A 25,180-nucleotide genomic window follows, 5' to 3' on the forward strand; every position below is an offset into this window, starting at 1 on the left:
TCATAGTATCTCGTAAATCTGGAGAAGGCGTGTCGAGTGGCTTCAAATGAAGCCCTTTTTCTCCCCCCCCCCCCCCCCCCCCCCCCCCCCCCCTCCTTCCCTTGGTACCAACAGAGCTTTGAGTGCAAACTTCAAGATCAATTCTAGTGGCCATCTGAGACTGGTTTCACCTCCTCACAAAATAAGAAAAATAACAGGTCAGTGGTAGTACTGGCCAGCGAGCCTGCCGGTGCTGATTATATATCTTGGCTCCACCGTCTCTAGTAGGAGCCAAGTAGTACCTAAAATATGTTAGTAGTATCTAGTAGTAGTAGTAAATTTGTAAATGGTAAAAAGCTCATGCAACCAGGTTGGGCGACGGTTTAATACATCTTGACAAGTCTGATTTGATATATATCTGCGCATGGAAATGAAATGCATGGCGTTCAATAGGAATAAAAGAGATCATGATCGATTGCAGACTTGGATGCCTGACAGATACAGTCTGGCTTGGCGTGTTTCGGCGATGGTAACCGAACGGACCATCAATTTGTCTCCAACACCAATGTTGATGCAGTAGGAAGTTCTGCGACGGCAAAAGTGCGCAGGAACTATCGCCCTACAGCGTGCGAGGAATCGAAGACAAACGTCTTATACACCATTTGCAAGCCATTTCCGGACTAGTGGTCATCACTCCGTGGTGACCGTTGAAGACCCCTCTGCCCCAGCCAGACATGCGGTGACCGATAGCACCACCAAAACAGCTTGTGTCCGCAATGGACGCCTACCCGGAAGATTATGTCGCCCACAACCTCCCCTTCGTTCTGCTCTCCGGTCTTGAAGCAAGCACGGACGATGATCTGCAATGCGTGCGAGCTGATTATCCCCTCCTCCGGGAGAGGGGCGTGAAGATATACTCAGATTTCCCGCCTCTGACCGGCTCAGTTGCGGAGGAATTGCGGCGTGTACTTCTAGAGGAAAACGCTTTCCGTGCCCCGTGGGATACTAGTGAGGACACACATGCCTCTTCATCCAGATTTGGTTACAAGATTAGAAGCGTTGGACGGGTAGGTTGATGCACCTTAGCTGTCGAAGCATTTACCCCCTTCCTCGTTGCACCTGCACTCCGGAGACAAACGACTAGCCCACCCGCACCTACAAGGCGATGTTTCGTACCACGCGCAAGCTTCCTTTGCTAGTACTTCCCAAGAAGCAATCATACTACTACTATTGCTGCAAGGCCCGCGTTCACGCCGCTGACTTCCCCTTTAGTCCTACAGTCTCCCCCCGCGCAAAGCTGACCCCCCACCCATATCACCGACGAGCCCGACGGCCGGACAAGACGATGAGATATCGCATGGAACCTCCTTCATCCTTCATTCTCCCATATCCCCGCTTACACCAAGCTCGCCGACCTTTCCAGATGGCCTGCTCAGCCATTTATGGGTTACGAAACACCAGGACCTTGTCCCTGCGGCAGTGATCAATTTCTTCCCCTTCTGCTTTGATCCCAATATGAGCTCGCTGCGCGACAACCAACTCAAGATAGAAATAAATGGATTGAAGAAGGAATGGGCCTCTTCTGGATACAAAACTCGATTTATAGTGGTTCTCTTGTCAGAAGAGAGCACAGGCAGCTATACTGGGGATGCGGAGGACAGAATGGCTAGCATTCGAAGGGCAACCAACCTGGATCAAAAGTCTATATTTCTCCTCCCGTCCGATGCGACGCCCGTGGAATTGAAGGAATTCGCAACATCCCTGTTGTCTCTTCTCCAGCCATCGGTGATGGAATACTACCGGGACCTATCGAAGCACGCCAGGCGCAAGCGGAATCGAGGCACCATCCCCCCGCCAACAGCACCACCAACAAGTGGAACGTCCCAGACCTTATCGTCTCAAGGATGGAATGTCCGATATGAATTCAAATTGGGTATCTTTGCGGAATTTCGCCAAGAAATCGATGCGGCGCTTCGGAACTATGAAAGCGCATACGAGACCCTATTTGGCCAAGAGGTGTTCGAATACATTGCTGGCTGGAATCCTAGGTTCAATGATGCACGACTTCTGGGGGACGCATTGGCCATACGTATCATCCGCTGCTTGTTGATGACGGGACAAACAACACCTGCGGTGCGATTTTGGACTAGCCACCGGAACCGTTCAAAGGATATTATCGACCGGCGCGGGAAAGGTACCAAGAGTTATGGCTGGGCAGCCTGGGAAGCCAGATGGTCGATGGTAATGGCCCAGCTAGTTCGCCAAGCTAGTATCCCCTACTTCACCTCAGTCGGCATCCCCCAGGATCAGTTCCAAGAGCAATACTCCATTTTTGTACCACGTGACACATCTGTTTCCATTTCAGATGCGTATATTCCGTGGGAGCAGCTCCATCATGAAGGATATTGGCTCTATCGAGCGGCGCAGCATACCATGTACCGTCGAACTCTTGCGGAGCAGATTCCAGAAGACGATCGGGTACCACCAGGACAGTCTCCCGCGTCACAGATAGCCAATAAGTCTTATTTATACGACACCTACTTGGTACCTGAGCCGCATGTTGAAGCACCCCAGCCGGGGGCGGTCGGTTTCAACCATGCTTTGTTAAGATTGAATGCCTTGAAAGCGGCACTCGAAGAATTCTCGAAGAGAGACCAAACTCGGAAAGCGGAGAGCCTTAGCCTGGAAATTGCAGAAGAATATATGCGTCTAGGCTCATGGCCGGAGGCTTACGAAACCCTTCGACCACTGTGGCCGACTTTGTCATGGCGACGCTCGGGCTGGTGGCCGCTTATGCAAATGTTTGGCTGGGCCCTAAGGGAATGCGCCGTACGCGTAAGCGATAGCGATATGGTTCTGCGCGTTGACTGGGAACTCCGACATAAGGGTGAGTTTGTTCTATCTCTAAACCGGTCTTCACTACCTTGAGCATCGCAGCTTCGCTTGCCTTTCGTAGTCCCCTGTCTAACATCATATTCTTTCAGTGTTCCAACCGCGGCCCGACTGGTCATATGATCTCCATAATAGTCTCGAGGACTTTCCTATAGTTAATCCCAAGCCATCAGTAGTCCTGCGCGCAGAGGACATCGTGCCCAGCGGTAAGTATCACAGAAGCATCCCATAACATGGATCATACTGACGAATTCCCCGGGCTTCAGTCACGGCGTCTTTCGTCTTTCAACGCTCCGAAGGAAATGTCGGCGAGCCCTCAAAGGGCCAGCTTATCATCGCATCCTGTGCCCAGCCCTCATCGAGCCCTCTCACATTCTCCGAAGTGAAAGTAGTGTTTGAGGGTTGCCTGCGGCCAATACGACTCCAGTCTGATCGCAACGTGGACGCCGATACGACCACACCCTGCACAATATTGTCGCCATTGCTACGTGACCCCAGCACGGCTGAAGATCCGTCGGCTTTGCAATCACCCACGAGTGGATTGACTGCTTTGACTGGGCTTGCAGACCTGACGTTTGGGCCTTCGCAGACTAAGGTATACGATATTACATGCATTCCCAGAGAAGCCGGAGAGTCCCGTGTCGCGTCCATAACATTGACCGTCGAGGAAGAAAAATTTGATCTTACCAACGCGATAACCGATTTGACTCCATATGAGTCCTATTGGTGGCAGCAAACGTCGAAGGGCCCAAGCAGACGGCGTGTGGGCAAAGGCCGCGATACGGGCCGATGTAAGATACTGCCCAAACCACCAAAGATACGGGTAGAGCTGCTGAACCTTCGCGAAACCTACTATACGAACGAGGAAATCGTCCTTCGAGTAGGTGTCGACAACGAGGAAGAAGAAGCTGCAGATGTTTCTGTTGAGACTAGACTTTTTGGTCGGCCGGAGTCCACAGCCAAGATACGGTGGCTAGATGAAGAGAGTCCCCCGGAAATGCACGGGTCTGGGGAGAGTACTCCGACAGAAGGCAATTCTCACTACCTGAAGCGACCGATAGGGGTGATGGAACGCTCATCTCATCAAGAACTAACGATCGTGGTCACGGATACCAACGATGCTTTGGACTACGAGCTTGAAGTCTCTGCGCTTTACAACCTCGTCTCTGATGTTCAGACACCTATCATCGCAAGCATGCGCGTTGGCCTATCAATCATCAGGCCATTTGAGGCCAATTATGAATTCCTTCCACGCCTTCATCCCCAACCCTGGCCGGACTTCTTCAATGTGGATGACGGTTTACTTCCCATCGGAGATGAAGCCAAGCCCGGAGGTTTGCAGCAGAAATGGTGTCTCAACTCCAAGGTCGTCTCTTTTGCTGTGGAGCCCCTGGTCGTCGAAAAAATGTCATTAGTGTTGCTTGGACTGGGCGGCGCGGCCACCTGTCACATTGAGTCGGAGGAAGTAATCAGTCCCGAGGTGGCGGAGATCCGTCCGGAAGAGCTTCGCGAATCTAACTTCATCATGGACCTCCAGAAGGAAATTTTGGGTGACCGGAGACCCACAGCCTTGAACCTCGCCCTAGAGATCCGCTGGAGGCGCAGCGCAACAGATGACAGTGCGCCGGACGACGGATCCACAATAACCACGACCACGCTTGATATTCCCCGATTCGTTATCCCGGCAGGTGAGCCTCGGGTGCTCGCCTCAGCTAAAGCGTCCGATACACTTTCAGGGTTGATCCATTTGGATTACACTCTAGAGAACCCGTCGATGCACTTCCTTACTTTCAACCTGAGCATGGAAGCGAGTGAGAATTTTGCGTTCAGCGGACCGAAGACGATGGTAGTGCAGTTGGTGCCCTTGAGCAGACACACGGTCCGTTACAACTTGCTGGCATCTAAACGAGGTCTGTGGATTCAGCCGCAGCTCCTCGTGGTCGATACATATTTTAACAAGACTCTGCGAGTGCTACCAACGGAAGACATGCGGTCGGATAAGAAGGGGATCTTAGTCTGGGTTGATGCGGACGATTAAGGAGTGCAGCGAGGGTCATGGAACAGTGTGTATGTAGCGTGGTATGTATAGGGAGCTCAGGTTTAGAGCTGGACCATTTTCAATTGAATTGGGATCATACATTGAGTGCTATAGACAGATACCTAGTGGAGATACTATCCTTCTACTTAGTGCCACAAAGTAGAAGTGGTTATACAAGTTATTTATCGATTATCAAGATATTGACTGCTGCTCTCACTCACGTGTTGAGCCCTTATCACGCGCTACCAAAAGAGGACTAGTGGCGGCGATCGGAGCGACGCCCGCAGCTCCTCCCCAATCCGGAGTTGCAACTTGCGCCCGTTCGTTCCTTCCCTGCCCGGACTGCCAGTCTTCCACCTCAACTTCGTTCTTCCGTTTCTTCCTCTCGCTTCTTCGCCTTCTTCTTCCCCTCACCTGCTCTCCCATATATCAATTCGCATGCCGCAGGTGCTGGGCTTACTTCTTGTCGACTACGTCCCAGCAAACTCCGTATTTGCTCTGTCCATTTTGAGAAACCCGTCCTCGTTCGTTCGGCTGCTGTCGCCATCACTCTGGCTGCCTCTGCTGTAGTAGTACTTCCACTACAATTCCAGCCATGGCGGCGCAGGCAGCTCTGATTGCCGACACCATTGTTGGCATGAAGAGAGCCCTCCGCAAGGAGAATGACTGTGCGTCCTCTACTCTGTCCTCCCCGCTGTCTCTATCTTTTCTTCTAACCGTTCGCTCTTGTCTAGACTCTGGACCTGACGATCCGATCACTCAACCAACAAATCGGGGCAATAAATTACACACGAACTCAAACTTCGTTCGGGAAGGTGCTCTGGGTTACATACATCCGGAAGAGCTTTATAAACAGGTTATTTCCACCCCCGCGGCCATCGAGAGCTCTCTTTTTCTGGGAGCATTAGTCGATCAAAGTGATGATGATAAAAGAAAAATCGCTGACGGCTAGAGGAACTTATCACTCCTTAGAAAATTGAACATGCTGGTTATACACGTTACATCCTCCAACCCAATCCCGTGCGCTATGATTCTGAAGGCGATGAGTTGGATGAGGATGACGAAGACTCCGAGGCTGATGCCGCTGCGGCGGCAGAAAATCCATTCTCGGAAATAGCGCTCGAAAGTGAGGTTTTCTGTTTCATCTCGACGCCTTGGGGTTTTCCCGCTAATCAATCTTCACCATTGATCTTTAGACTTTCTTTGCCCTCTAAAACACCCGTCCGAACTCCCTACCCATCCTTCTCTGTCGCACGCTTATACGTCAAAGGCGCTGCTGCACATGACGCAGGCAATCGAAGCCAAACTCCGTCAAGAAAGAGCACTGCTTTGGCGGGCCAGGAATCTGCACCGGCAGTTTTTGGGAGACAGTTCTTGGATGCCATCTGGTGCAGTGGAGACGTCTGAAGATAGATGGATCTTTGAGCCCCGCTTAGCTCATACGGCACGTAGCTCACCCGGAAGTCAATACAGACCTAACGGGACCGCAAGCCCTTTGGTGCCAGGGCATTCTGCCCAGAAAAACAGTGTGCAAGGCCCGTCCGTGGGTGCAGGTGATTTAAAGTCGCCTTGGCCTTCCCAGAACGAGAATGCTCAGGATAAACCCACTGCGGATAAGGACGTTGAGATGACAGATATCCATGAGCAGGCGATGACTCACAAGGAAAATGCTGCGAATGCGCTTGAACAGCCCCGAGAGCCGAAATCAGAAGAAGTTGATACCCCAGTTGGCGACCTGCCTCATCATTCAGAGACTATCAATCAAGTCGCACAAGTCAATGGAAGCCTCGCGGCAAACGCAAAATCTGATGGGGATAAAATGACGGACTCAGATGGCACTTTGGACAAGGGTGGCAAGGAGCGCGAAGGTGCCACAATCCAGGGAATCGCGCAGCCCGATCCCGAGATTCGAGACGATGCACAGGTAGACGGGACGGATGCAGATGCAGATGCAGAAATGCAAGATGGATCATCTCCCGAGCCACCTCGGCGCATGACGACCCGGGCACAGGCTAATGCAGCGAACCCACAGGAGGGCGAATCCGGACCCCTCTCCCCGTCCCCATCTGACGACACATTAGGGAGTCTTCCAACACCGCACCCTCTTTTCCTTATACCGGACTCTGTTCGACCAGATTCAAACTTCGGCCTCCCGCCCAACGAAGCGGAAGAGACACGTCGACTGCTCTGGTCTTATGTACAGAAGCAAGAGGAGACCGTTCGTGGATTCGAGCATATGCTGGAGTCTCTGCTCCGGGCCAATCGGATGAAAGAGGACGTGCTCGAGTGGTGCAAAGCGGAGGGGCACGTGGGCGAGATGAGTGACGGAGAAGACTGGTATGATCGAGAGAAATGGGGCCTTGCCGAAGGGGAAGACCTTAAGAAGGGTGCTGACGAGGATGAAATCGAACCCGTGGAGGAGAGCCGGACGTCGACCAAGAGAGGCAGAGGTCGACGGGCATAGGCTGGATCCGTGTTGAAGTCGACAGGCGTTTTGGCTTTGGATGTCTCTCCGATGCAGCTCTTGCCATCTGCGCGCTTATATCACTTGCACTTTCCAAAACTCATAGCGTGGAGTTGGCGTTTTGGGGAGGTAAACCAGGTGTCCCAATTTAGGCTACCACCGACAAATGGTGCGAGTGAGATGGTCTTTCCTCCCTCTTTTTCTTTGACGGGAATATGCATAGTGAAACAGGTGCTTTGATTTACCATCCCTGGTGGGAGTATGGTGTGTTATTTTATGATAGTTGATGATCATGGCGAAAGCGCACAAGCGTAGCAAATGATACCCGTTGTTCCTGTTTATCTATACCTGAGTAGGAGACTGCCATGTGGTAGGTCAACGTTGTAGTAATTTTCCTTCTCCGTTCTATCTTAGCATCTCAATGTATCCCGCTTTCCGTTTTCTTTTGTTCCTTCTCAGTGGCTATACGTGGCCAGCTGTTATTGCTATTTCCTGCCCTATCCTGCCCCTTGCTCTCGCTCTCATTCTAGCTCTCCACCTCTTCCTTCATCTTCTTACTGGACAAAACCAGACTGCCTAGCCGATCATGGCATGCAGTCCCATGTAGATGCAGAAACAGTAGCTTGGCGAGTCCTGTGTTTGCACTCCGGGACTGATGGGACTAAAATGATGTCGAAAGGTCCAAGCTCCGCTGGTGGAGGCAGATTGGCGGTAAATCAGACCCCGGACATATATCCCTGTCAAGCCTCGGCTTACAAGCTCTTGCCGCCGCTCTTGGATTTGGCGCGCTCGCGTTCCCGCTTGGCGTAGATTTCCGCCGTAAAGGGACTACCAGGCCCGGGTCAGTGGGTTTCTACCATTTCCGTGCATGGGGGGGATAAATTCTCATTTTGCGTTGGGGCTTGAGACACATGTGCATATGGGCTTTGGTTGCAAAAAAGACGAGTAAAGGCAAGTCCATGGTGCATAGTGGGCCATATAAGAAAGATAGATGGGATACTTACTCCTCCCACTGGAGAGCGAACCAGTACAGGATGAAGACCTCGGCCGTCAGGAAGACACCCGCCACCTTGCCCTTGTAGAGAGCAACGCCCAAGAAGTTCAGAGTACTGCCCCAGTACATGGGGGAACCAGTAACGTTGAAGGGGAAGCCGGTGACAGGCGCATCCATCAGGATACCGAAGTAGTCGCCAAGGTAGGTGCCGGTGACACCGAGGGCATACATGCTGGACAGGACGAGGACGGAGCCGAAGGCGAAGAGAAGGCCGCCGAGGACGGGTTGGTGCACAGGGGCATAATAAGGTTGGTCTTCCAGGGCCACTTGGTAGACATGGTCTCGCAAAATTCCCAGACTGAAGATGGTGACAGCGAGGAAGTAGCAGCCGTAGTAGGCGTTACCGAATATACGAGTCAAGAAGTGACTCCGATACTCTACAAAATGATATGACCGAGGAAATTTGTCATAAGCCTCTTATACTGAAATGGAGGAAGAAGAGGTGGTGGGAATAGGTAGAGAGCCAAGGCAGAAGCTGCCAGAGCTGGATTCCTCGTAGAATTGGGTGGGGAGAGATGTTGGAGTGGGGGGTTGGGACCAACCAGCACGGGCGACAATGCTGGATAGATTAATGCTTAGCAGTGAAAAGAGTGGAATATATTAGAATACTTACTTCCAGAAGATAGGGTTAAAGGCGATTGACAGCGCGGCCCCTGATGAGAGAGAGACAGAGAGTTACAATCACATGCGGGGAGGGAGAGAGGGGATAGCCGGGGAAAGCTCCACGTACATTGGAGGGACGGCTGGGAGAAGTCGACAAAGTCGGACAGGGAAGCCATGAGGAAGGGAAATAGGGAAGATGAGAGATGAGTATAAGGGAAGAGGAAGGGGACACGGAATTGTGGGGGGGAAGAGAGAAAAGAGAAAATGAAGAGGGAAAGGAAAATGAAGGGAGAGTAGAAGAAGACAACAAGAAGCAGCAGCCGAAGTGGAGAGAGAAAGAAAAGACAAGAAAACATCTTCCCGAAACGGCATGACGTCTTGAAAAAGGCACGGGATCTTCCACAACAAGGGCCTCAGGCAGAAGTACCATGTTATGTTATGTTATGTTAGTGAACTGATTGAAACACCACCGTTCAAACAGTACGAGAACCAACTCTTGATGATGATAAGTACTATATATTACTACAAGTATACTGAAGTTATCTGCGTCTCAACATCTATCAATCAACAATTCACAATAAACACCAGCTGCAGATCTTCCTATTGAAGGGAGTACCTGAGTGACGCAACTACTTAGCCTCCAAACTCACCGCCTGATCCATCCTCGTCTTCTTCTTACTTTTAGTGTCAGTGTCTGACCATCTTATCTTCAAAAGTCGTCCCCTCATAGCTCTTGTTCTGATTCCTTTGATCTTCTTCTCTATCCTCCAGTTCTTACTTTCTCTTCTTCATCATGTCTCTCTTCTGCTCCCTCCCGGCTTTCCTTGCCTGACCGGCATGGCAGCGCACCCGCTCCAGGGAGAATGGCCCTGAAGCATCGCGATTATGTCCTCCTGGGCATTGGTGCCTTTATAGCCTGGGGTCTCGCTGTCAAATGGCTCCCCGTGTTGAGATATTTGGGTTATGCTCTGGTGCTCGGTGCTTTTCTTTCCTCCGCCGTGTTGATCGCTCTCGTGCTTCTCACCATCCGCTCTCCCAATGACGCCGTTGCTTCAACTTCGCCTACGAACCCCCGCGTCGCATTCCTCGCCCGCCATCACTGGGATCAAGAAACGCAGGCATTCAAAAGCCGCTCAATCTATAACCCACAATCACTCTACCCACAATCCTTCATCGTCTCTGAAGGCATTGACGAGCTCCTATCCTTCGCCACGCGGGATTTCATCGCATCATGGTACCAGCATATCAGCCCCAACCCCACATTCGTGAACGAGGTGGATCACACGATTCGGACAGCCATTGGAAACCTGCGCGATAGACTCCTGGCGGAAGACCTCGTCTCCCTCGTAGTGTCCCGGATTTTCCCCGTTTTGACATCCCATCTGAAGGAATTTGAGGTTGCTGAGCGCTTGGTCCGGGGAAGGAATCTCACCAGGAATGTCACGGAGTCGGAAGAGTTGGATATTGCCATCGCGAGCAAGTACCGCGAGGGGAACTTGCACCCGGCCGCGATGCTCTCCCTCTCCGACCAAAAGCTACTGGAACAGGAGTACCTCCGCAAGATTGCCGTCGGGCTTCTGCCCCAATTGTTCCCGGAATCCGTCCTCAATAGCCGCATTGTTTCCGTCTTGATTCGTGAGATTGTAGCCTGCGCTGTGCTGTTTCCTCTCGTTTCCGTCCTCTCGGACCCGGACACTTGGAATCAGCTGATGGAGGCCTATGGCCGCACCGCGATTCAGGACCGTAAGACTGTCCGGAAACTTAGGGCAGCCCTGGACGAGCATGCATCCCCGGCTCCCCGGTCGAAAAGGGGTCACCCATTTCCTCGACTGAGCCCTCACGATTCAGAGCGCGCCTTCGAGCGATTTGTCCGGGCCATCCGGCGCTGTAACAATCTTTCGGACGCCAGACGCTTCAGAGCCCTCGTGGCAAGCCAACTGAAGCGAGAGACCATGGTGGAAGGACAGGACCAAGTCTACCTTCGACGATTGGAGACCGGTAAGAGGGTCTTGGACCAAAAAGTAGCTAAGCTTTCTGCCCCCGGAGGCTCCCAGATGTCGCACGCCTCCGCTGCCGTATCCCACTTTCGCCGTAAGAATTCTATTCCTCAGGAAGCCTCCTTAGTGGATGTCATGCATGATGCGTCGGGTCTCTCTTACTTCATGGAGTTTATGGACCGTCAGCAGCTCATGTCTCTAGTTCAATTTTGGATCGTGGTCGACGGTTTTCGCAACCCTTTGGAGGATGATTTCGGAGACGAAAGTTCCCCGACCTCCACAAGCTGGACCCCGGCGGATCGAAGCGACATGGCTCTAATCAGCGAGACGTATCTCTCGAAACCGGAGCTGAAAGTCACGGATGAGTCCCGTCGGGTGGTGAAGGCCTTCCTGAGCGCAGGGAAGCGGGCCACCTCGGAGCAGTATCGAAAAGCTCGGACGGTGATCTTGAGCACTCAATCCGCGGTGCTCGATAAACTTCAGGAAATCTATTATCCGAAGTTCAAGCAGTCAGATCTCTACTATAAATACCTTGCCTCGGATGAAGCATCCCAGGCGGGCCCGCAGTCCCCCAAACCGAGCTCCCCGAACATTGCTGAAGTGCCCGAAAGGCGGCCTTTACCTCCTCTGATGTCTCGCACCTCATCACAACCTGGCGCCAGACCCAAAGATCTGCGACGAGCGGCGGTTTCTTCGAGCGATGTTCGAAGCATGGGAAAGCTGTTTGATGATGATGAATCTTCGAGGCGCTCATTTGATTCCGAGCGATCTGTACCGCTGTTTGATGACGACTACGATACTGATCCGCTGGCCATGTCCACACAAAGCCTAGGAAAAGACTCTCAGAATGGCGAAACCGAAGCAAACCAAAACCAAGTCATTGAGAACATGGAGGCAGCGTTGAACGACATCATCGCGAGCGAGCCCAAGAACACCAAGATTGAAGATCTGAAGAACACCGAGGTGTCCCCATCTTCATTGCCCGCTAGCGACCCTTACCCCAGGTCGCCGCGCAGCTCAATGGACATCCCTCGGGCAGATAGTCGGACAGAGGACCGTATCAAGCCGAGCATTGCCTCGCTAGGCCTCATAGATCGATCCTCGCGCCAGGGGGTCTTCGATGACGATCTCTTCCCTGAACAGCAGAAGTATATCGAAGATGAATATGAAGAGCCGATGGGGACAGATACAGATCCGGCCGATCAAGTTCATGAGGCGGCTCCTGGGGATCTCGGATTGACGGAAGCCATTGAGGCGCTCACCGCAGACATCGACAAGCTCGGATCTCAGGAGTCAGTGGTAGACACGCTTACTCGCAAAGCCGAACTCACCAACAACACAGCGGAGCTGAGGATTCTGCGCAAATCTAAAGCGAGCATCCAACGCGAGATTCACCGCAAAGAAATGCAACGGCAGCAGTATATCATCCAAGAAAGTGACAACAGTCTGTATGGCCGATCGACCGTCCGCATCAAGTCTATTGTAGTTGGAAAGGAGGAAGATGGTCGAGAGTTCGCTATGTGTACGTTCCTTACTGCCCTCCCTCCCTCTGTCAGGGGAGCTATTTACTGTCCGGATTTATTAACATATCTTTCAGATGTGGTCGAAGTGCAACGCAACGCCGGGGAGCAAATGCCCGCGGCCTCCTGGGCCGTGGCCCGCAGATACAGCGAATTCCATGAATTACATCAGAAGCTACGCATGAGATACCCATCCGTCCGCCACCTGGAATTCCCACGTCGACGTGTCGTTCTCAAGCTCCAGAAAGAATTTCTCCAGAAGCGACGCCTAGCTTTAGAAGCATATCTACAGAAACTCCTTCTACTTCCCGAAGTATGCCGGAGTCGTGACTTGCGAGCCTTCCTCTCCCAACGAGCCATTATCCCCCGCAACGAGAACCAAAGCTCCACCCCCAACGGAGAGACCAAAGACCTAGTCACTCGAATTTACAACTCCGTCGCCGACGGCATGGACGACTTCCTGGGCAACTTCGGCGTATTAGATCAACTATCCACAGCCGGACAAAGCCTCATCTCAGCCGCCACAAACCAACAATCCACCACAGCAGTAACCCCCGGTGACTCGGGCCTCGCTACCGAGGACGCTGTCACCGCCGCCGAAGCCGAAGCAGAACTAAACGCATTCGAAGACCGCGAGCTTGAGCCTTTCATCAAGCCCATCTGTGATCTATTCCTGGAAGCCTTCGAGCTAAACAAGGGAAATAACTGGCTGCGCGGGCGTGCCGTGGTCGTCGTTCTCCATCAATTACTGGGAGGTACGATCGAGCGCAAAGTTCGCGAAGGGGCACGCTCCCTTGTCCAGGACGACTCGCTTCTGCGCTACATCACCCTTATCAAGGATACCATGTGGCCGGGCGGTGTGCTTCGCCAAAGCCGAGTCCGCACTGCGTCGGAGCGACTGAAGAGTCGTACTGAAGCCAGTCTGGTCCTGGCCACGCTGATCCCCGATCTAGCGGGGAATGTGGTCGGGCGAGCGAATGCGCAGGCTGCGGCGCGCAGGATATTTGCGACGTTGAATAATCGACGGTTGAATGCGCATCTCTTCTTTACGATTCTCGACGAGGTCGTTTTAGTATTGTTTGGCGCAGGGGACGCGGGGCGAATGCGTTGATGACTTCATGCTAATGTGTATGATATTGATCTCTCTCTTTTCTCTCCAGTCTCTTTCTTTGTTTACTTTCTCCTATATCTATCGCCGGGCTGTATTGTTATTAGCGGGCGTTGCATTGATGTGCTTTTTCTAGCATTTGTTCTTCCGCGCTTTAGCGCCTGTGCTATTCTGCATCGTGTTTTGCCGATCCTTTATATAATGCAGCTGTTGCAGGTGCAGCGGGGGAGTGAGGCCGATGCACATACATCTGATAATCACATGCTCACAAGGGTGGGACGTCGACCCATCATGATTGTTGGTGCCTGAACCTACCGGTTAGCCCGTCTACTAGAAACCGCACTAGGCAGTGTTCTCTACGTCCATTATTTAGAAGGTCAACTAAGTATCCCTCTGTCTCCACATTGAATCTGAATGAAGGAATGGCGCTCGAGGATACAAGATCGTTCGGTGCTCAGTAAGTCAACTCAACTAGAGAATAACGAGGCGATCCTCGGAAGAGAAACGAAAGCAGAGAGTTGGAGTTGGAAGACATCAAAGGCAGATTACAGGGATTATCATCCTCTCGCCTAGCTCCTGCCTCGACCTTCTCGGAGGCTGATCCAGAGAGGCCAAGGGCACGAAGAGGACAAAGTATCACAAAAGTATGGTTAAAGTAGCCATTTAAAGAGAGATAAAAGAGAAGCCATTGTAAGATGGACATGGCCTATCCGAAGAACTTGCAGTCTATGCCTCTTCAGCCTTGCTCTTCTTCTTGGACTTCTTGCTGGGCTGTTGAGGGGGGCCCTGCTTGGTCTGGTGAACAATGAGGCGTGTCCAGCACTCGTCCTTGTCCCACTCGAAACCAGCGAGGTAAGGCTTGTCCAGCTCGTCATCGGCCTAAAGCGGATGGGAAGTCAGTATTACTGGAGGGGATGGAAGACGTCGGATAGAGCATCGTCTTGAGCAACTTACCTTCTTCTTGAATTGCTTGTAGATTGCGTCCAGCGCATCCTTTATCGTGACGCCCTTCATATTGCGAGCGGTGACTTCGAGCCCTAGCGGGAAGTGCAGGTCGATCTTCTTGACCGGGGGGTTGATCAGGTGAAGCTTCAGGATATCCTTGTCCTCAATGGTTGACGGTGAAGTGTTCAATTTCCTGTTTGCCGGGTTAGTCTCACGTCTTCTGAGAGTGTATATATAGCAACGAGCATACCATCCAGTCTTCTGGGTTTCAATTGGAAGGGTAATCTCAATTTTCTTCTCCTCTACAATTGGACGGGTGGTTAGCAGGAACGGACCTCTGAAACACAATGATATATGCTCTTCGAAGAGAGCTTGATGAAAGAAAGGACTCACCAAGTTCCTTGATGTTGTAGACACCCTCAGCATGGGAAGAGGTACGTCTGTGGCCCTTCTTGGCATCCTTGTCGGGGGCCTTCTCATCCCTGGGGGATATCGCGATGGCAGAGTCAACCTTGGTGAGTGGCTCAGACATGACTGCGGAATATGGTAGCAAGAAGCAGTGAGTATCTCAAAGGAGCACTGGTATACCGAATAGCCTGTTAGTTGTGTCTACTATAAGAGGGGGTGTTCCTTTGGCCGCTGAGGACAGGTCCAGTGGCAGAGAAGGGAAGGACCCGAGTGGTGACGTGGAATGATTACTCGAGCACCTAGTGCTACTCTTGAAATAGGAGAGTTGAACTTACCAGTAAATGAGGGAGCAAGTAGTATGGGAAGTACTTAGTATGGAATGGAGGGGGAGAGAATCAAGTCAGTAGGATCCAACAAGATGGTAGAGAGAAGAAAGGAAAGGAAGGAAAGGAAGAGAAGAGGAGGAAAAGGAAGAAGAAGAAGGGGAAGAAAAGGGAGGAAGGGAAAGGGCAGGTGACATGGATGGGCCAACCCAGAATTGAGGAGAACATGCGAAGAGAGGGAAGGAGCGGTTCACTTTGCTCTCACTTGCTTCTTTGGGATGTGTGTCTGTCAGTTACTAAGTACTACTAGTTACCTGACGTACCATACCATCGTGTTCCTTACCTGATACATCATTCCCCATTCCCCCATTCCCTCCAACTGCCTCCTTCATCCGTCCAGACCATTCATAAAAAATCATGATATAGATACATACATACATACATACATACATAAATACGTATGTACATATAGGAATGGGATGCATTAGACCAAGAGAGTAGTTAAGGAGTAATCTACAGCACGGGTGTACGTAAAGTCCAGTTGCAAACTACTGCACAGCTACAGGGATCATGATGGGAACTAAATGGCTCGAATGATGAATAGAAGCGGGACCAGAGTCAATATCCTGGATCATATGTTCCCACTTCAAACAGGGGAGGGAGCCTGAATGGCGAGGGAGAGAGAGATGCAGGCAGGGTGGAATGATGGGAGGAGGATGGATGATGATGATGATGATGTTGTGAGGATCTCCGCACCGGACGATGCATATCTACATCCGGACCATCACCTGATGGATGGTTTCAAAGTACAACCTCTCCCTCCCCCTCTCCCCATAACCCTCTCTCAAGTTTGCTTATAAGAAGATCTCGTATTAAACTTGAAGGTATCAGATAATTCTTCTACCCTCCCTAAGTATTTGATAGTTCAAATCAATGATTGATGCATTCGGGGCAACCGGATCACACGAGCAAGCCTGACGTCGAGAGCTTCCGGGCGACGGTCCACTAAGGCTGCACCCCGCATTCCCGCCCGCTCCACTTGGTCTGCTTCTTTCGCCGTACTTTATTTTCTCTCCTTCGGTCGCTCTCCCGTCTGGCCCATGATTCCTTTTTCCCTCCCTGCACCTATCTGTAGTATCTCGTGGAGTAGTATCCAAGTAGTAGTACTAGTAGTAATAGTAGTAGTTGTTGTAGCGGCATACGACACCCCCCCTCCCTCTAGAGCCGGCAGCCGTAGTGAAGATCCAAAATGCGTCACCTTCTTGCAGACCGTTTTCAGTTAGGTATCTTTTGCGTACCAACTGACTGAATGGATTGACTCGTCCAAGCGGATCAACCCCAGACGGCAAAGACGGAAGAAATGCATGACCTCATGGCGCCCGTTTCCTTTCATTGTGCCAGACAATTGGCAGATGCCTTCCGTGGTACAGATTGAACTGTAAACGTCCGCTCATGTAAGGTCTGTCATCCCCCCCATGGCACGTGAGTTCCTTTGACATCCAAATCGCGAGGGCATCGAATGAAGGGATACCATCCCTGGCCGAGACTAGACAAGCTCGAGGTTGAGAGGAGTCTTGATGGGTGTGCCTGTCCAGGCCCCGGGACTGGACCAGTGGTGTGATGTCCCCCCTGTAGGCTGTAGCCTGTCTACTACTACGAAGACTAGAGGTACCTTTCGAAAGTGAAACTGCGCCCGAGACGGGCCTACAGCAATCGGCGATCATACGGTGGTGGACTGCAGGTTATTGGCCATCCAACAACCTGACTGTGCAGGTTTGGGCGGGGTCCTACGAATCACAACGGGGGTCCACGCTGCATTTCCATATTGCCTGCAACACAACTACCAGCAATCATTCAACGATTGTGGGTGGCGACCCGTTGCAGGTCAGCTTTTCCCCTCCCTTCCTCCCATGCTCATAGTGAGTGCCCATTTTATCGATGTCGATCGTTATGGGTGCCAGTGTTGAGCAAACTCAACCGGTCTGCGAAAGACTGAGGCCTCAACCGAGCAGTTAGGGGAAATAGTGCTTATATGTTTGGCAAGTTTATGTTGTTGGGCGGTATATGTATTTTATGATATAGTTCAGCAGTCTTGGATGTGGGGAGACTATTGCAACTTCATGGAAATGGAAGGAAAGAAGCAAAGGGAAGAATTTATCGAATTGTTGCTAGACATGCGAAGGGTACTGGGGATGAACAAAGGGGATCTCACTACAAACAGTAGTAAAGAGATAATCCCACAGTCCTACCCACTACTAAGTAGTAGGTAGGTGGGTGTGTAGTTAGCAACTAAAGTACAGAGTGATCACCCAGGATGGAAAGGGAAGAGAGCTCTACCCCGCTGACTCAGCAGTTTGTCTTGTTTGAAGGCGGTGAAGGGAAAGCCGCGAAGAAGATATTCGATTAATTATTGCCCGTTTGGATGAGCGAGCTTTCATACAAATCAATCCATCTTCATCCATTTCTTTTCGTGCAATTAGTGAATGCTGCTCGGGCTGCCAATTTAGCGCGCCTTCCAAAACATCCAAGCTTCACGCTCTTCGGTCAATTTGGCCGGTTGCGCCTCTCTTCCGCGACCGCTTGGGTACAACACCACCACCACCCGAGTCTTGCTGCCTTTCCCGCTTCCAGTCACGTCTGCTTTTTCCTGGTTCGTCTCGCGTTGCGGTTCTCCTCAATTTCCCTGGTGGTACAGCTTATCGCCTAATCGGTTTATATAGTGTAATACCTCGCCGCCCTAATGTCGCTTTTCGGTTCCGTCGGCGCCGCGACGACCTCAGCTGGTCAGACCAACACCACAGGTGATATCTCCAAGGATGTCGCCCTGAACCAACCTCCCGAGGACAGTATTTCGGACCTCCGCTTCTCCCCGGCTAGTGAACACCTCGCTGTAGCCTCATGGGACAAGAAGGTTCGCATTTACGAGATCAATGAGCAGGGCCAGAGCGAAGGTAAAGCTCTGTTCGAGCACGAGGCCCCCGTTCTGAGCTGTTGCTGGTCGCCGGTGAGCTCGCCCTCATTTCCTTGTCGCAGTATCTACAGTTAACTGATATGGACTCTGCTGCTATCTAGGATGGTACGAAAGTGGTCGGAGCTGGCGCCGACAAAGCCGCTCGGATGCTCGACCTTGCAACCAATGCGACCACTCAAGTCGCCGCTCACGATGCGCCCATCAAATGCTGCCACATGATCCCGAACCCGGCTGGAGGGAGCCCGCTACTCGTGACCGGTTCTTGGGACAAGACCATCAAGTACTGGGACTTGCGACAGTCAAACCCCATCGCCTCGGTGGAGTGCCAGGAGCGTGTTTACACCATGGATGTCAAGGACAAACTCCTCGTGGTCGGCACCGCAGACCGCTATATCAACGTCATCAACCTCGACCAACCCACCAAATTCTACAAAACCATGCAGTCCCCTCTCAAGTGGCAGACGCGGGTAGTCAGCTGCTTTTCGACTGCCACCGGGTTCGCCGTCGGCAGTGTCGAGGGCCGCTGTGCGATCCAGTATGTCGAGGACAAGGACTCCTCCAACAACTTCAGTTTCAAGTGCCACCGTGAGACTCCTCAGCGCGATGTCAACAACATCTACTCCGTCAACGCCATCTCCTTCCACCCTGTCCACGGCACCTTCAGCACCGCCGGCAGTGACGGCACCTTCCACTTCTGGGACAAGGACGCCAAGCATCGTCTAAAGGGATATCCCTCCGTGGGCGGTACCATCTCCAGCACTGCCTTCAACCGCAACGGCAACATCTTCGCCTACGCTGTCAGTTACGACTGGAGCAAGGGGTACTCCGCCAACACCCAGCAACTGCCCAACAAGGTTATGCTGCACCCTGTCAGCCAAGAGGAAGTGAAGCCTAGACCAAACAACCGGAAGAGGTAATGGAGTGGATTGGGAGAAGGCTATGTAGTTGGAAGGGATCTGCACATGGAGGCGTCGTGGAGGCCAAACCTCTCGATTTCAAATGGACTTTTGGCGGGGCTCATACATCTGGAGTATCATGCTTCGGTTATACATGGATTGGCTCGTCCCGCTTTTTTTCTTTTTCCTTTGTTTCTTTTCCCCGTATCATGTACTCTTTTGTCGTTATTATATTATTATTACTCTCTGGGAATGCATATGAGCGATTTATTCAGGTTAATCCTGTTGTCTCTCCAGGGTCCTCTTCCCTGAAATCGAAGGAAGTCCACTGTAACTGCTGGCGACGGAAGATACCTTTCGAGCTATGTAACTGAATGGTAGATGATGGGGATAGAGCCCACAACAAGACCCTGGCGCAGAAATGACGAGTTTGGATTGTATTGAAACCCATGTTGAATTGTCGAGTTCTGTTGAACTGAAACTATGCGGGATACTAACAAACTTGAAGCCAAAGCAAGACATCCAAAACCGAAAAAGCTACTGAACCCATCAATCAATCAATCAGTCAGTCATCAACCGTTGCGCTCATTTCACCAACATCGTATCTCATATCGACCCCATTTTCACAAAGTATGTTTTGCACAAGTACCAACACAGTATCCCAAGACAAGAAGAAGAGAGAGGAAGAAGAAGTAGCAGTAGATCATCAACAATCTACAACGACGACAGATTCGGAAAACGGAAGGAAGTGGAAAGAGAGAAAACGCTCTAATCATCAGCACAGGATATCAAGGGAGTCCGCTAGTCGCTGCAACTCTATAGAAGCTGTCTTCCAAGTCTTTTGACGGGATTGGGGGGCTGGGAATTCTATGTGTTTAGGAGGAGGGAATGGTGACCTGGGCCACGCCATCGGCGACCTTCTCAACGGCCTCGTCGTTCTTGCTATCGGTGGTGACCTCCACAGCCTGGGCGCCTCCCTTGGCGGAGGCTTCAACATTGCTACCAGCATCAGCACCAGCGGCAGCGGCCTCAGCAGCCTTGGCCTTCTTCTCCTTCTTCTTGGCCTTAGCGGCATCCTTTGCGGCCTTCTTGGCCGCTGCCTTAGCCGCCTCCTCTTCCTTCTTCTGGCGGTCGGCCTGGGAACCACCGAACATCTCGCGCCACTCGTCGGCCTTCTTGGGGTCGATACGAGAGAAGAGGTACTTGGCCTTGCCAATCTTGTGACCCGGCTTGATGGCAGTCGGCTTCCAGCCGTCCTTGATGTCCTCCAGAGAGGGGATCAGGCCGAACGGCACGTCGAGCTGCTCGTTGATCGACTTGGAGGTGGCGGGGAGGTAGGGAGAGAAAACACTGGCCAGGAGATGAATCAGGTTGAGCACAGTACCGACAACCGCGGCAGCACGCTCGGGCTCGTTGGCAATCAACGAGTTATCAAGGCGGTTGGCCTGGATCAGTCCGTTGCCGGCTTCGGCCAGCTTCATCGCACTCACCACACCAGCGCGGAGGTGTGCACCCTCCATCTCTTCAATGTACTGTCTGAGAGTAGCCGTGACTTCATCCAAGGTAGGCTGGAAACTCTCGGGGACAGTGAACTCGGGAACGACCGAGCCGTAGGATGCCGTAACAAGCTTGATGACACGGTTGACAAGGTTGCCCAGCTTAGCCAGCAGCTCGCTGTTGTTGCTCTCAACGAAGGAGCGCCATTCGAACTGGGTATCACCAGTCTCGGGACGGTTCTTCAGGAGGTAGTAGCGCCACACATCCGGGGGCACACCCGTCTCCTTGGCGCTGGTACCAAAGACACCAATGCCTCTAGACTTGCTGAACTTGCCACCTTCGTAATTCAAGTATTCCGTGGTGCTCAGGTGGTGAAGCATAGTCCACTTCTCCTTGGTTCCCAGCTGAGAACCAGGGAAGATAACACTGTGGAAGGGAACGTTATCCTTGCCCAGGAACTGATACAGCTGAACATCCTCCGGGTTCCGCCACCAGAGCTCCCAGTCCGAGGTATAGTTGGCCGTGATGGAGGGGTAGCCAATGCAAGCCTCAAACCAGACATAAAGCACCTTGGTCTCGAAGCCCTCCAGAGGCACCGGGACACCCCACTTCAGGTCTCTGGTGATACCGCGGTCCTTCAGACCTTCCTTCAACCAAGACTCGGTAATGACACGCGAGTTCTTAGGCCAGTCGCCCTTTTCGATGGCATTCTTAGACCATTCTTCGATCTGAGGCTGGAGCTTGTCGAGGAGAAGGTGGATGTGTTTCGTCGAGCGGCGGACGGGGGTGGCGCCATCAAGCTTGCAGCGGGGGTTGATAAGGTCGAAGGGATCCAAGAGGTGACCGCACTTATCGCACTGGTCTCCACGAGCATCGTCGTAGTGACACCGAGGGCATTCACCTTCCACGTAACGATCCGCCAAGAAAGAGCCATGTGTCTCACAGAACGGCTGCTCCGCCGTCTTCTCCGTCAGATAGCCGTTCTCATACAGCTTCTTGAAGATGGCCTGGGAAATCTCGGTGTGTTGCTGGGTCGGGGTGCGTCCGAAGTGATCGAAGCCAATTTCAAACCATTCGTACACCTGCTGGTGAATCTTGTTGTACTTGGCGCACAGCTCCTCCGGGGTCACCTTCTCCTCCAAAGCCTTGGTCTCCGTTGCCGTTCCATATTCATCGGTACCACAGATGTACAGTGTTTGATGTCCGCAAGCCTTGTGGAATCTGAAGAACTGGGTGTTAGCAATGTAGGAATGACATTAATGGGAGAGCGCGCGACAGGGGCTAGACAAAGGAAGCAATGGTGGTGGGGGGGTTGGAAAGCAGGATAGATAGTACCTGGCGAAGACATCAGCACTGAGAACGGAACCAACAATGTTACCCAAGTGAGGCACGTTGTTAACGTAGGGCAAAGCACTGGTGACCAGGATATTGCGCTGGCCCTTCTTGGGCAAGATCTTGGAGTCTGAAGCCATGATGGACTTGGAGGCGGATGGCGGGGAATTGGACTATCAGCGGGATTGGAGGGGTAGAAATGTTGCAACTTTTTCGCGGGTGCGGATGATTCATCGCTTCATCGCTTTCGGCCGCTTCTCTCCGCACTTTTTTTGGGGCTTCCCTTTCATCATCTCCTACTATTCAATTCCTTTGCCCCCACTCGACTGCAGGATACCACTGTCGCGTTCTCTACTTTTCTACCGTCTTTCCACCATTTCCTTCCCTTCTTCTCTGTTCATCGTGAACCGGAATCATGGAGAACAATAACCTACTTGAGAGTTTGCTTGACCTGGAGGAAGAGTTCTACCAAGAAGGCTACGATCTGGGTGCAGCAGATGGTGCGCAAGCCGGGTATACAGAGGGTAGTGTGTTTGCTGTCGAGAAAGGGTTCGAGAAGTTCCTCGAACTGGGAAGACTATATGGCAAAGCCCTGGTCTGGTCTCAACGGCTTGCAGATTCGCAGCTGTCGGGAAAGGCCGAGTCTGATGGCCAGAACAACGGAGCCCTGGAAAGTGATCACAAGCAGGAAGAACTCTCCTTGTTGGATCCCGCCATTTGCAAGGAAATGTCGAGCTTTTCGTCTAGCTCCAGACTAGCCAAGAACATCGAGATCCTGCTGGAACTGGTAGACCCCGCTTCCCTGCCTATGGTGAACACGGAGGAAGCGGTGAATGATGTAGATGAGCGCATGAAAGGCGCTGCTGTTAAAGCCAAGTTGATCCAGCGTGCCCTGGGCGAGAGGGAAGACAACTCGGATATCCATCCCGACGCCAAAGACCTTCCGGTGTCTGGTGATGGCACTGGCAGCATTGAGGACATTAGTTCTCTGAATATCCGGCATTAGTGGATGACTTGCTTGCTTCTTTTTTCAATGGCAAGGATCTGCTTTGGGGGTGGACAAACACCCTGCTTCTTTTGCAGCATCTCCCTCGGCCCTTCTCGGACGTTCTCCGAATTACAGGTCACCGGAAGCTGCTTGCTCTATAGCCGCAAGCCTGGGAACTCATTCGGGGACCAGACTGCCGAGACATACTAAGCCACTCCGCAATATTGAGATGGCTTGTCTTGGGAAACAAGGCCCCGGGGTGTGATGATCGTGCCCCAAACTCGTCTGTACCCCACACTAAGAGGAGGGTTTCCAATTACCGCATCCGTCCAAAGCTCGCCCCGAAGACCTCGAATCTCCCCGAGGCAATCCCCGGTGTATGTCTGGGACTGACTTGGCTTGGAACAAAAGTCGGGATCATCCCGTTTATTACTCCTTCCTCTTTTCAAATTACCCGCGCCATCTTCCGATGGATGATCTACAAATATCACTGTATAGCCCACCGAGGGATCTGTTGATCGGAATGAAAGGCTGTATTTGGGCCCTCCTTAATCCCTTCGAGACGTCGACTTGACGAATCTATATAGAAATACAACCCACAATGCAAAGACTTCTGCTGTTGCTCGCATCATTCACGGGCAGTCTCGTTCACGCCCAAACTGGGGTTACCCATCCCATCTCAGAGAAATGTGGCCGTTCGGTCGTCTGCGTCAATCGCTATGCAAATGTGCTTCCGTGAGTCCCTCGTAAAGGCTTGCTGAATCGACCGGGCAGTCATTAACAATCAGAATAGCTACCACTTCTTTCGCAATGTAAGCACCATGGACACCGTCACGACCTTCGGTGATACCACCGTAGCAAACGGCACAGTCCTGCAAGACGTCAAGACCGCGGATTTCATTGTGTATAACAAAGAGAAAGGACTCGATATTCTAGGCTCGAACCCGAGCTACGAATACGTTTTTGCCGTAAACGATGCGGTGCACGAAGCCCCCGTCTACGTGGCATCGCAGAACAAGCTGTACCTCTCGCAGCTCGCGCCGCCGCCAGGCTATCTCCCGCAGCTGGTCATTGATCTCAACCAAGATCCTCCAACATTATCAGAATACCTCTCCGATCCACCTGTCTATGCCCCCAATGGCGGAACATTCCATGACGGCAAAATCATCTGGGGCGCATCTGGCGGTAACAGATCGATTGGCGGGACTGAACAACGGATCTCCCTTAGAACATTAGATCCCGAGACAAACAAGACAACAAGCCTGGTCAACAATTACTTTGGATACTACTTCAACACAATTGACGACCTCGCCGTGCATCCTAAGACCGGCGATATCTGGTTCACAGACCCACGTAAGTTCTACCATCTGCCATATGTCATGTGGATTTCGCTAATAATTATATACCGCGATGTACAGAATACTCCTGGTTCAATGATATCACAGACACCCCTCCCCAGCTTCCCTGCGCTAGTTACAGATATAACACTTCTTCTGGGGCAGTGGTAGTTGTGGACGACTCAATCGGTCAGCCAAACGGGATCGCTTTCACTCCGGATGGATCTATCGTGTACATCAGCGATACTGCGGCAGTCAGCGCTCCTATTGATCCTAAATATGGCCATCCGGGCAGTACGTTTAATACCACGCATCGGCGGTATGTAGAGCCTGATTTCTGATATGCTCGAAGACCCGAAAGTTGACTAACTCATCTCTTGTGTCCTTCTGTAGGACTATTTACGCGTTTGACGTGAGCGAGGATGGTGCCCACGCTTACAACAAACGGGCCGTTTATCTGGCACCAGGCTTTGTCCCCGACGGGCTGAAAGTGGCAGCGAACGGGTATATTTTGACGGGGTGCGGTCGAGGTGTCGACGTTCTCGACCCCTCTGGGGAGCTGCTCTTGACGGTTCAGACCAACTATACGGTCCAGAATTTCGCTTGGACGGGTCCGGAACTGAAGACGCTATGGCTGATGGGCAATGGAGGAATCAGTAAGGTCGAATGGAACCTGCCCGGCCAAGTGTTGAAATAAATGCTACATGGGTGACCAGTACGGTATCGCCCTGATATCTAATGTCTTATTACGAAGAAGCCGGTTATAAAGGTTACGATTGAACGATGCCTTATGCATTGACTTTCCAGCACTTTGGCAAACAATATAAC

At 52.0% G+C, this 25,180-nt stretch overlaps 11 protein-coding genes across 11 annotated transcripts; 7 read left to right on the forward strand and 4 right to left on the reverse strand.

Annotated features, from left to right (window-relative positions):
* Nucleotides 1-755: 755 nt before the first annotated feature.
* On the forward strand, nucleotides 756-4,909 carry BDQ94DRAFT_173936 (uncharacterized protein; the record flags this gene model as incomplete). Its single annotated transcript, XM_026772240.1, has 4 exons — nucleotides 756-1,046; nucleotides 1,252-2,866; nucleotides 2,964-3,077; nucleotides 3,138-4,909. The coding sequence occupies 4 exons, from the start codon at nucleotides 756-758 to the stop codon at nucleotides 4,907-4,909; spliced, it is 3,792 nt and encodes a 1,263-aa protein (XP_026622440.1).
* Nucleotides 4,910-5,504: 595 nt separating this feature from the next.
* Nucleotides 5,505-7,373, forward strand: BDQ94DRAFT_173937 (RXT2-like protein; the record flags this gene model as incomplete). Its single annotated transcript, XM_026772241.1, has 4 exons — nucleotides 5,505-5,577; nucleotides 5,644-5,816; nucleotides 5,882-6,035; nucleotides 6,106-7,373. The coding sequence occupies 4 exons, from the start codon at nucleotides 5,505-5,507 to the stop codon at nucleotides 7,371-7,373; spliced, it is 1,668 nt and encodes a 555-aa protein (XP_026622441.1).
* Nucleotides 7,374-8,178: 805 nt separating this feature from the next.
* Nucleotides 8,179-9,351, reverse strand: BDQ94DRAFT_150735 (bifunctional phosphatidyl-N-methylethanolamine N-methyltransferase/phosphatidyl-N-dimethylethanolamine N-methyltransferase). Its single transcript, XM_026767633.1, has 4 exons — nucleotides 9,158-9,351; nucleotides 9,041-9,080; nucleotides 8,970-8,986; nucleotides 8,179-8,804 (listed from the first exon to the last, which is right to left on the reverse strand). The coding sequence occupies exons 1-4, from the start codon at nucleotides 9,204-9,206 to the stop codon at nucleotides 8,374-8,376; spliced, it is 537 nt and encodes a 178-aa protein (XP_026622442.1). The 5' UTR covers nucleotides 9,207-9,351; the 3' UTR covers nucleotides 8,179-8,373.
* A 132-nt stretch (nucleotides 9,352-9,483) lies between these two features.
* Nucleotides 9,484-14,010, forward strand: rgsC (putative intermediate filament protein (Mdm1)). The gene is made up of 2 exons (XM_026774140.1): nucleotides 9,484-12,549; nucleotides 12,625-14,010. Exons 1-2 carry the CDS (start codon nucleotides 9,894-9,896, stop codon nucleotides 13,656-13,658), a joined length of 3,690 nt encoding a protein of 1,229 aa, XP_026622443.1. The 5' UTR covers nucleotides 9,484-9,893; the 3' UTR covers nucleotides 13,659-14,010.
* Nucleotides 14,011-14,015: 5 nt separating this feature from the next.
* BDQ94DRAFT_150740 (uncharacterized protein) lies at nucleotides 14,016-15,747 on the reverse strand. The gene is made up of 5 exons (XM_026767634.1): nucleotides 15,675-15,747; nucleotides 14,994-15,617; nucleotides 14,851-14,902; nucleotides 14,610-14,793; nucleotides 14,016-14,534 (listed from the first exon to the last, which is right to left on the reverse strand). Exons 2-5 carry the CDS (start codon nucleotides 15,130-15,132, stop codon nucleotides 14,382-14,384), a joined length of 528 nt encoding a protein of 175 aa, XP_026622444.1. The 5' UTR covers nucleotides 15,133-15,617; nucleotides 15,675-15,747; the 3' UTR covers nucleotides 14,016-14,381.
* BDQ94DRAFT_85811 (uncharacterized protein) lies at nucleotides 15,271-16,018 on the reverse strand. Its single transcript, XM_026776701.1, has 2 exons — nucleotides 15,660-16,018; nucleotides 15,271-15,602 (listed from the first exon to the last, which is right to left on the reverse strand). The coding sequence occupies exons 1-2, from the start codon at nucleotides 15,814-15,816 to the stop codon at nucleotides 15,409-15,411; spliced, it is 351 nt and encodes a 116-aa protein (XP_026622445.1). The 5' UTR covers nucleotides 15,817-16,018; the 3' UTR covers nucleotides 15,271-15,408.
* Nucleotides 16,019-16,190: 172 nt separating this feature from the next.
* Nucleotides 16,191-16,861, forward strand: BDQ94DRAFT_150741 (uncharacterized protein). The gene has a single exon (XM_026767635.1). The coding sequence runs from the start codon at nucleotides 16,432-16,434 to the stop codon at nucleotides 16,612-16,614; it is 183 nt and encodes a 60-aa protein (XP_026622446.1). The 5' UTR covers nucleotides 16,191-16,431; the 3' UTR covers nucleotides 16,615-16,861.
* A 1,123-nt stretch (nucleotides 16,862-17,984) lies between these two features.
* Nucleotides 17,985-19,476, forward strand: sonA (putative nuclear pore complex protein (SonA)). Its single transcript, XM_026767636.1, has 2 exons — nucleotides 17,985-18,335; nucleotides 18,404-19,476. Exons 1-2 carry the CDS (start codon nucleotides 18,072-18,074, stop codon nucleotides 19,217-19,219), a joined length of 1,080 nt encoding a protein of 359 aa, XP_026622447.1. The 5' UTR covers nucleotides 17,985-18,071; the 3' UTR covers nucleotides 19,220-19,476.
* A 420-nt stretch (nucleotides 19,477-19,896) lies between these two features.
* On the reverse strand, nucleotides 19,897-22,239 carry BDQ94DRAFT_85883 (methionine--tRNA ligase MES1). Its single transcript, XM_026776703.1, has 2 exons — nucleotides 22,031-22,239; nucleotides 19,897-21,916 (listed from the first exon to the last, which is right to left on the reverse strand). Exons 1-2 carry the CDS (start codon nucleotides 22,165-22,167, stop codon nucleotides 20,074-20,076), a joined length of 1,980 nt encoding a protein of 659 aa, XP_026622448.1. The 5' UTR covers nucleotides 22,168-22,239; the 3' UTR covers nucleotides 19,897-20,073.
* Nucleotides 22,240-22,442: 203 nt separating this feature from the next.
* Nucleotides 22,443-23,589, forward strand: BDQ94DRAFT_162127 (Yae1 family protein; the record flags this gene model as incomplete). Its single annotated transcript, XM_026769491.1, has 3 exons — nucleotides 22,443-23,010; nucleotides 23,111-23,274; nucleotides 23,320-23,589. 3 exons carry the CDS (start codon nucleotides 22,443-22,445, stop codon nucleotides 23,587-23,589), a joined length of 1,002 nt encoding a protein of 333 aa, XP_026622449.1.
* Nucleotides 23,326-25,170, forward strand: BDQ94DRAFT_85878 (SMP-30/gluconolactonase/LRE family protein). Its single transcript, XM_026776702.1, has 4 exons — nucleotides 23,326-23,750; nucleotides 23,809-24,368; nucleotides 24,434-24,671; nucleotides 24,746-25,170. The coding sequence occupies exons 1-4, from the start codon at nucleotides 23,617-23,619 to the stop codon at nucleotides 25,047-25,049; spliced, it is 1,236 nt and encodes a 411-aa protein (XP_026622450.1). The 5' UTR covers nucleotides 23,326-23,616; the 3' UTR covers nucleotides 25,050-25,170.
* Nucleotides 25,171-25,180: the final 10 nt, after the last annotated feature.

Source organism: Aspergillus welwitschiae, assembly GCF_003344945.1.
Source record: "Aspergillus welwitschiae strain CBS 139.54b unplaced genomic scaffold BDQ94scaffold_37, whole genome shotgun sequence".
Classification (NCBI taxonomy): domain Eukaryota; kingdom Fungi; phylum Ascomycota; class Eurotiomycetes; order Eurotiales; family Aspergillaceae; genus Aspergillus; species Aspergillus welwitschiae.

Bases quoted from the DNA above. Each gene is read 5' to 3' on its own strand.
- BDQ94DRAFT_150735 (XM_026767633.1), bottom strand. From the start codon at position 9,206: ATGGCTTCCCTGTCCGACTTTGTCGACTTCTCCCAGCCGTCCCTCCAA. The intron at 9,081-9,157 runs GTACGTGGAGCT...CTCTCTCATCAG, and splicing joins CTCCCAGCCGTCCCTCCAAT to GGGCCGCGCTGTCAATCGCC.
- rgsC (XM_026774140.1), top strand. From the start codon at position 9,894: ATGGCCCTGAAGCATCGCGATTATGTCCTCCTGGGCATTGGTGCCTTT. The intron at 12,550-12,624 runs GTACGTTCCTTA...CATATCTTTCAG, and splicing joins TGGTCGAGAGTTCGCTATGT to ATGTGGTCGAAGTGCAACGC.
- BDQ94DRAFT_150740 (XM_026767634.1), bottom strand. From the start codon at position 15,132: ATGTCTGAGCCACTCACCAAGGTTGACTCTGCCATCGCGATATCCCCC. The intron at 14,794-14,850 runs GTATGCTCGTTG...CCCGGCAAACAG, and splicing joins GAAACCCAGAAGACTGGATG to GAAATTGAACACTTCACCGT. The intron at 14,535-14,609 runs GTAAGTTGCTCA...CATCCGCTTTAG, and splicing joins ACAAGCAATTCAAGAAGAAG to GCCGATGACGAGCTGGACAA.
- BDQ94DRAFT_85811 (XM_026776701.1), bottom strand. From the start codon at position 15,816: ATGCATCCCATTCCTATATGTACATACGTATTTATGTATGTATGTATG. The intron at 15,603-15,659 runs GTATGGTACGTC...CACATCCCAAAG, and splicing joins ATCAGGTAAGGAACACGATG to AAGCAAGTGAGAGCAAAGTG.
- BDQ94DRAFT_150741 (XM_026767635.1), top strand. From the start codon at position 16,432: ATGATTCCTTTTTCCCTCCCTGCACCTATCTGTAGTATCTCGTGGAGT.
- sonA (XM_026767636.1), top strand. From the start codon at position 18,072: ATGTCGCTTTTCGGTTCCGTCGGCGCCGCGACGACCTCAGCTGGTCAG. The intron at 18,336-18,403 runs GTGAGCTCGCCC...GCTGCTATCTAG, and splicing joins TGAGCTGTTGCTGGTCGCCG to GATGGTACGAAAGTGGTCGG.
- BDQ94DRAFT_85883 (XM_026776703.1), bottom strand. From the start codon at position 22,167: ATGGCTTCAGACTCCAAGATCTTGCCCAAGAAGGGCCAGCGCAATATC. The intron at 21,917-22,030 runs GTACTATCTATC...CCAGTTCTTCAG, and splicing joins AGTGCTGATGTCTTCGCCAG to ATTCCACAAGGCTTGCGGAC.
- BDQ94DRAFT_85878 (XM_026776702.1), top strand. From the start codon at position 23,617: ATGCAAAGACTTCTGCTGTTGCTCGCATCATTCACGGGCAGTCTCGTT. The intron at 23,751-23,808 runs GTGAGTCCCTCG...CAATCAGAATAG, and splicing joins CGCTATGCAAATGTGCTTCC to CTACCACTTCTTTCGCAATG. The intron at 24,369-24,433 runs GTAAGTTCTACC...CGCGATGTACAG, and splicing joins TATCTGGTTCACAGACCCAC to AATACTCCTGGTTCAATGAT.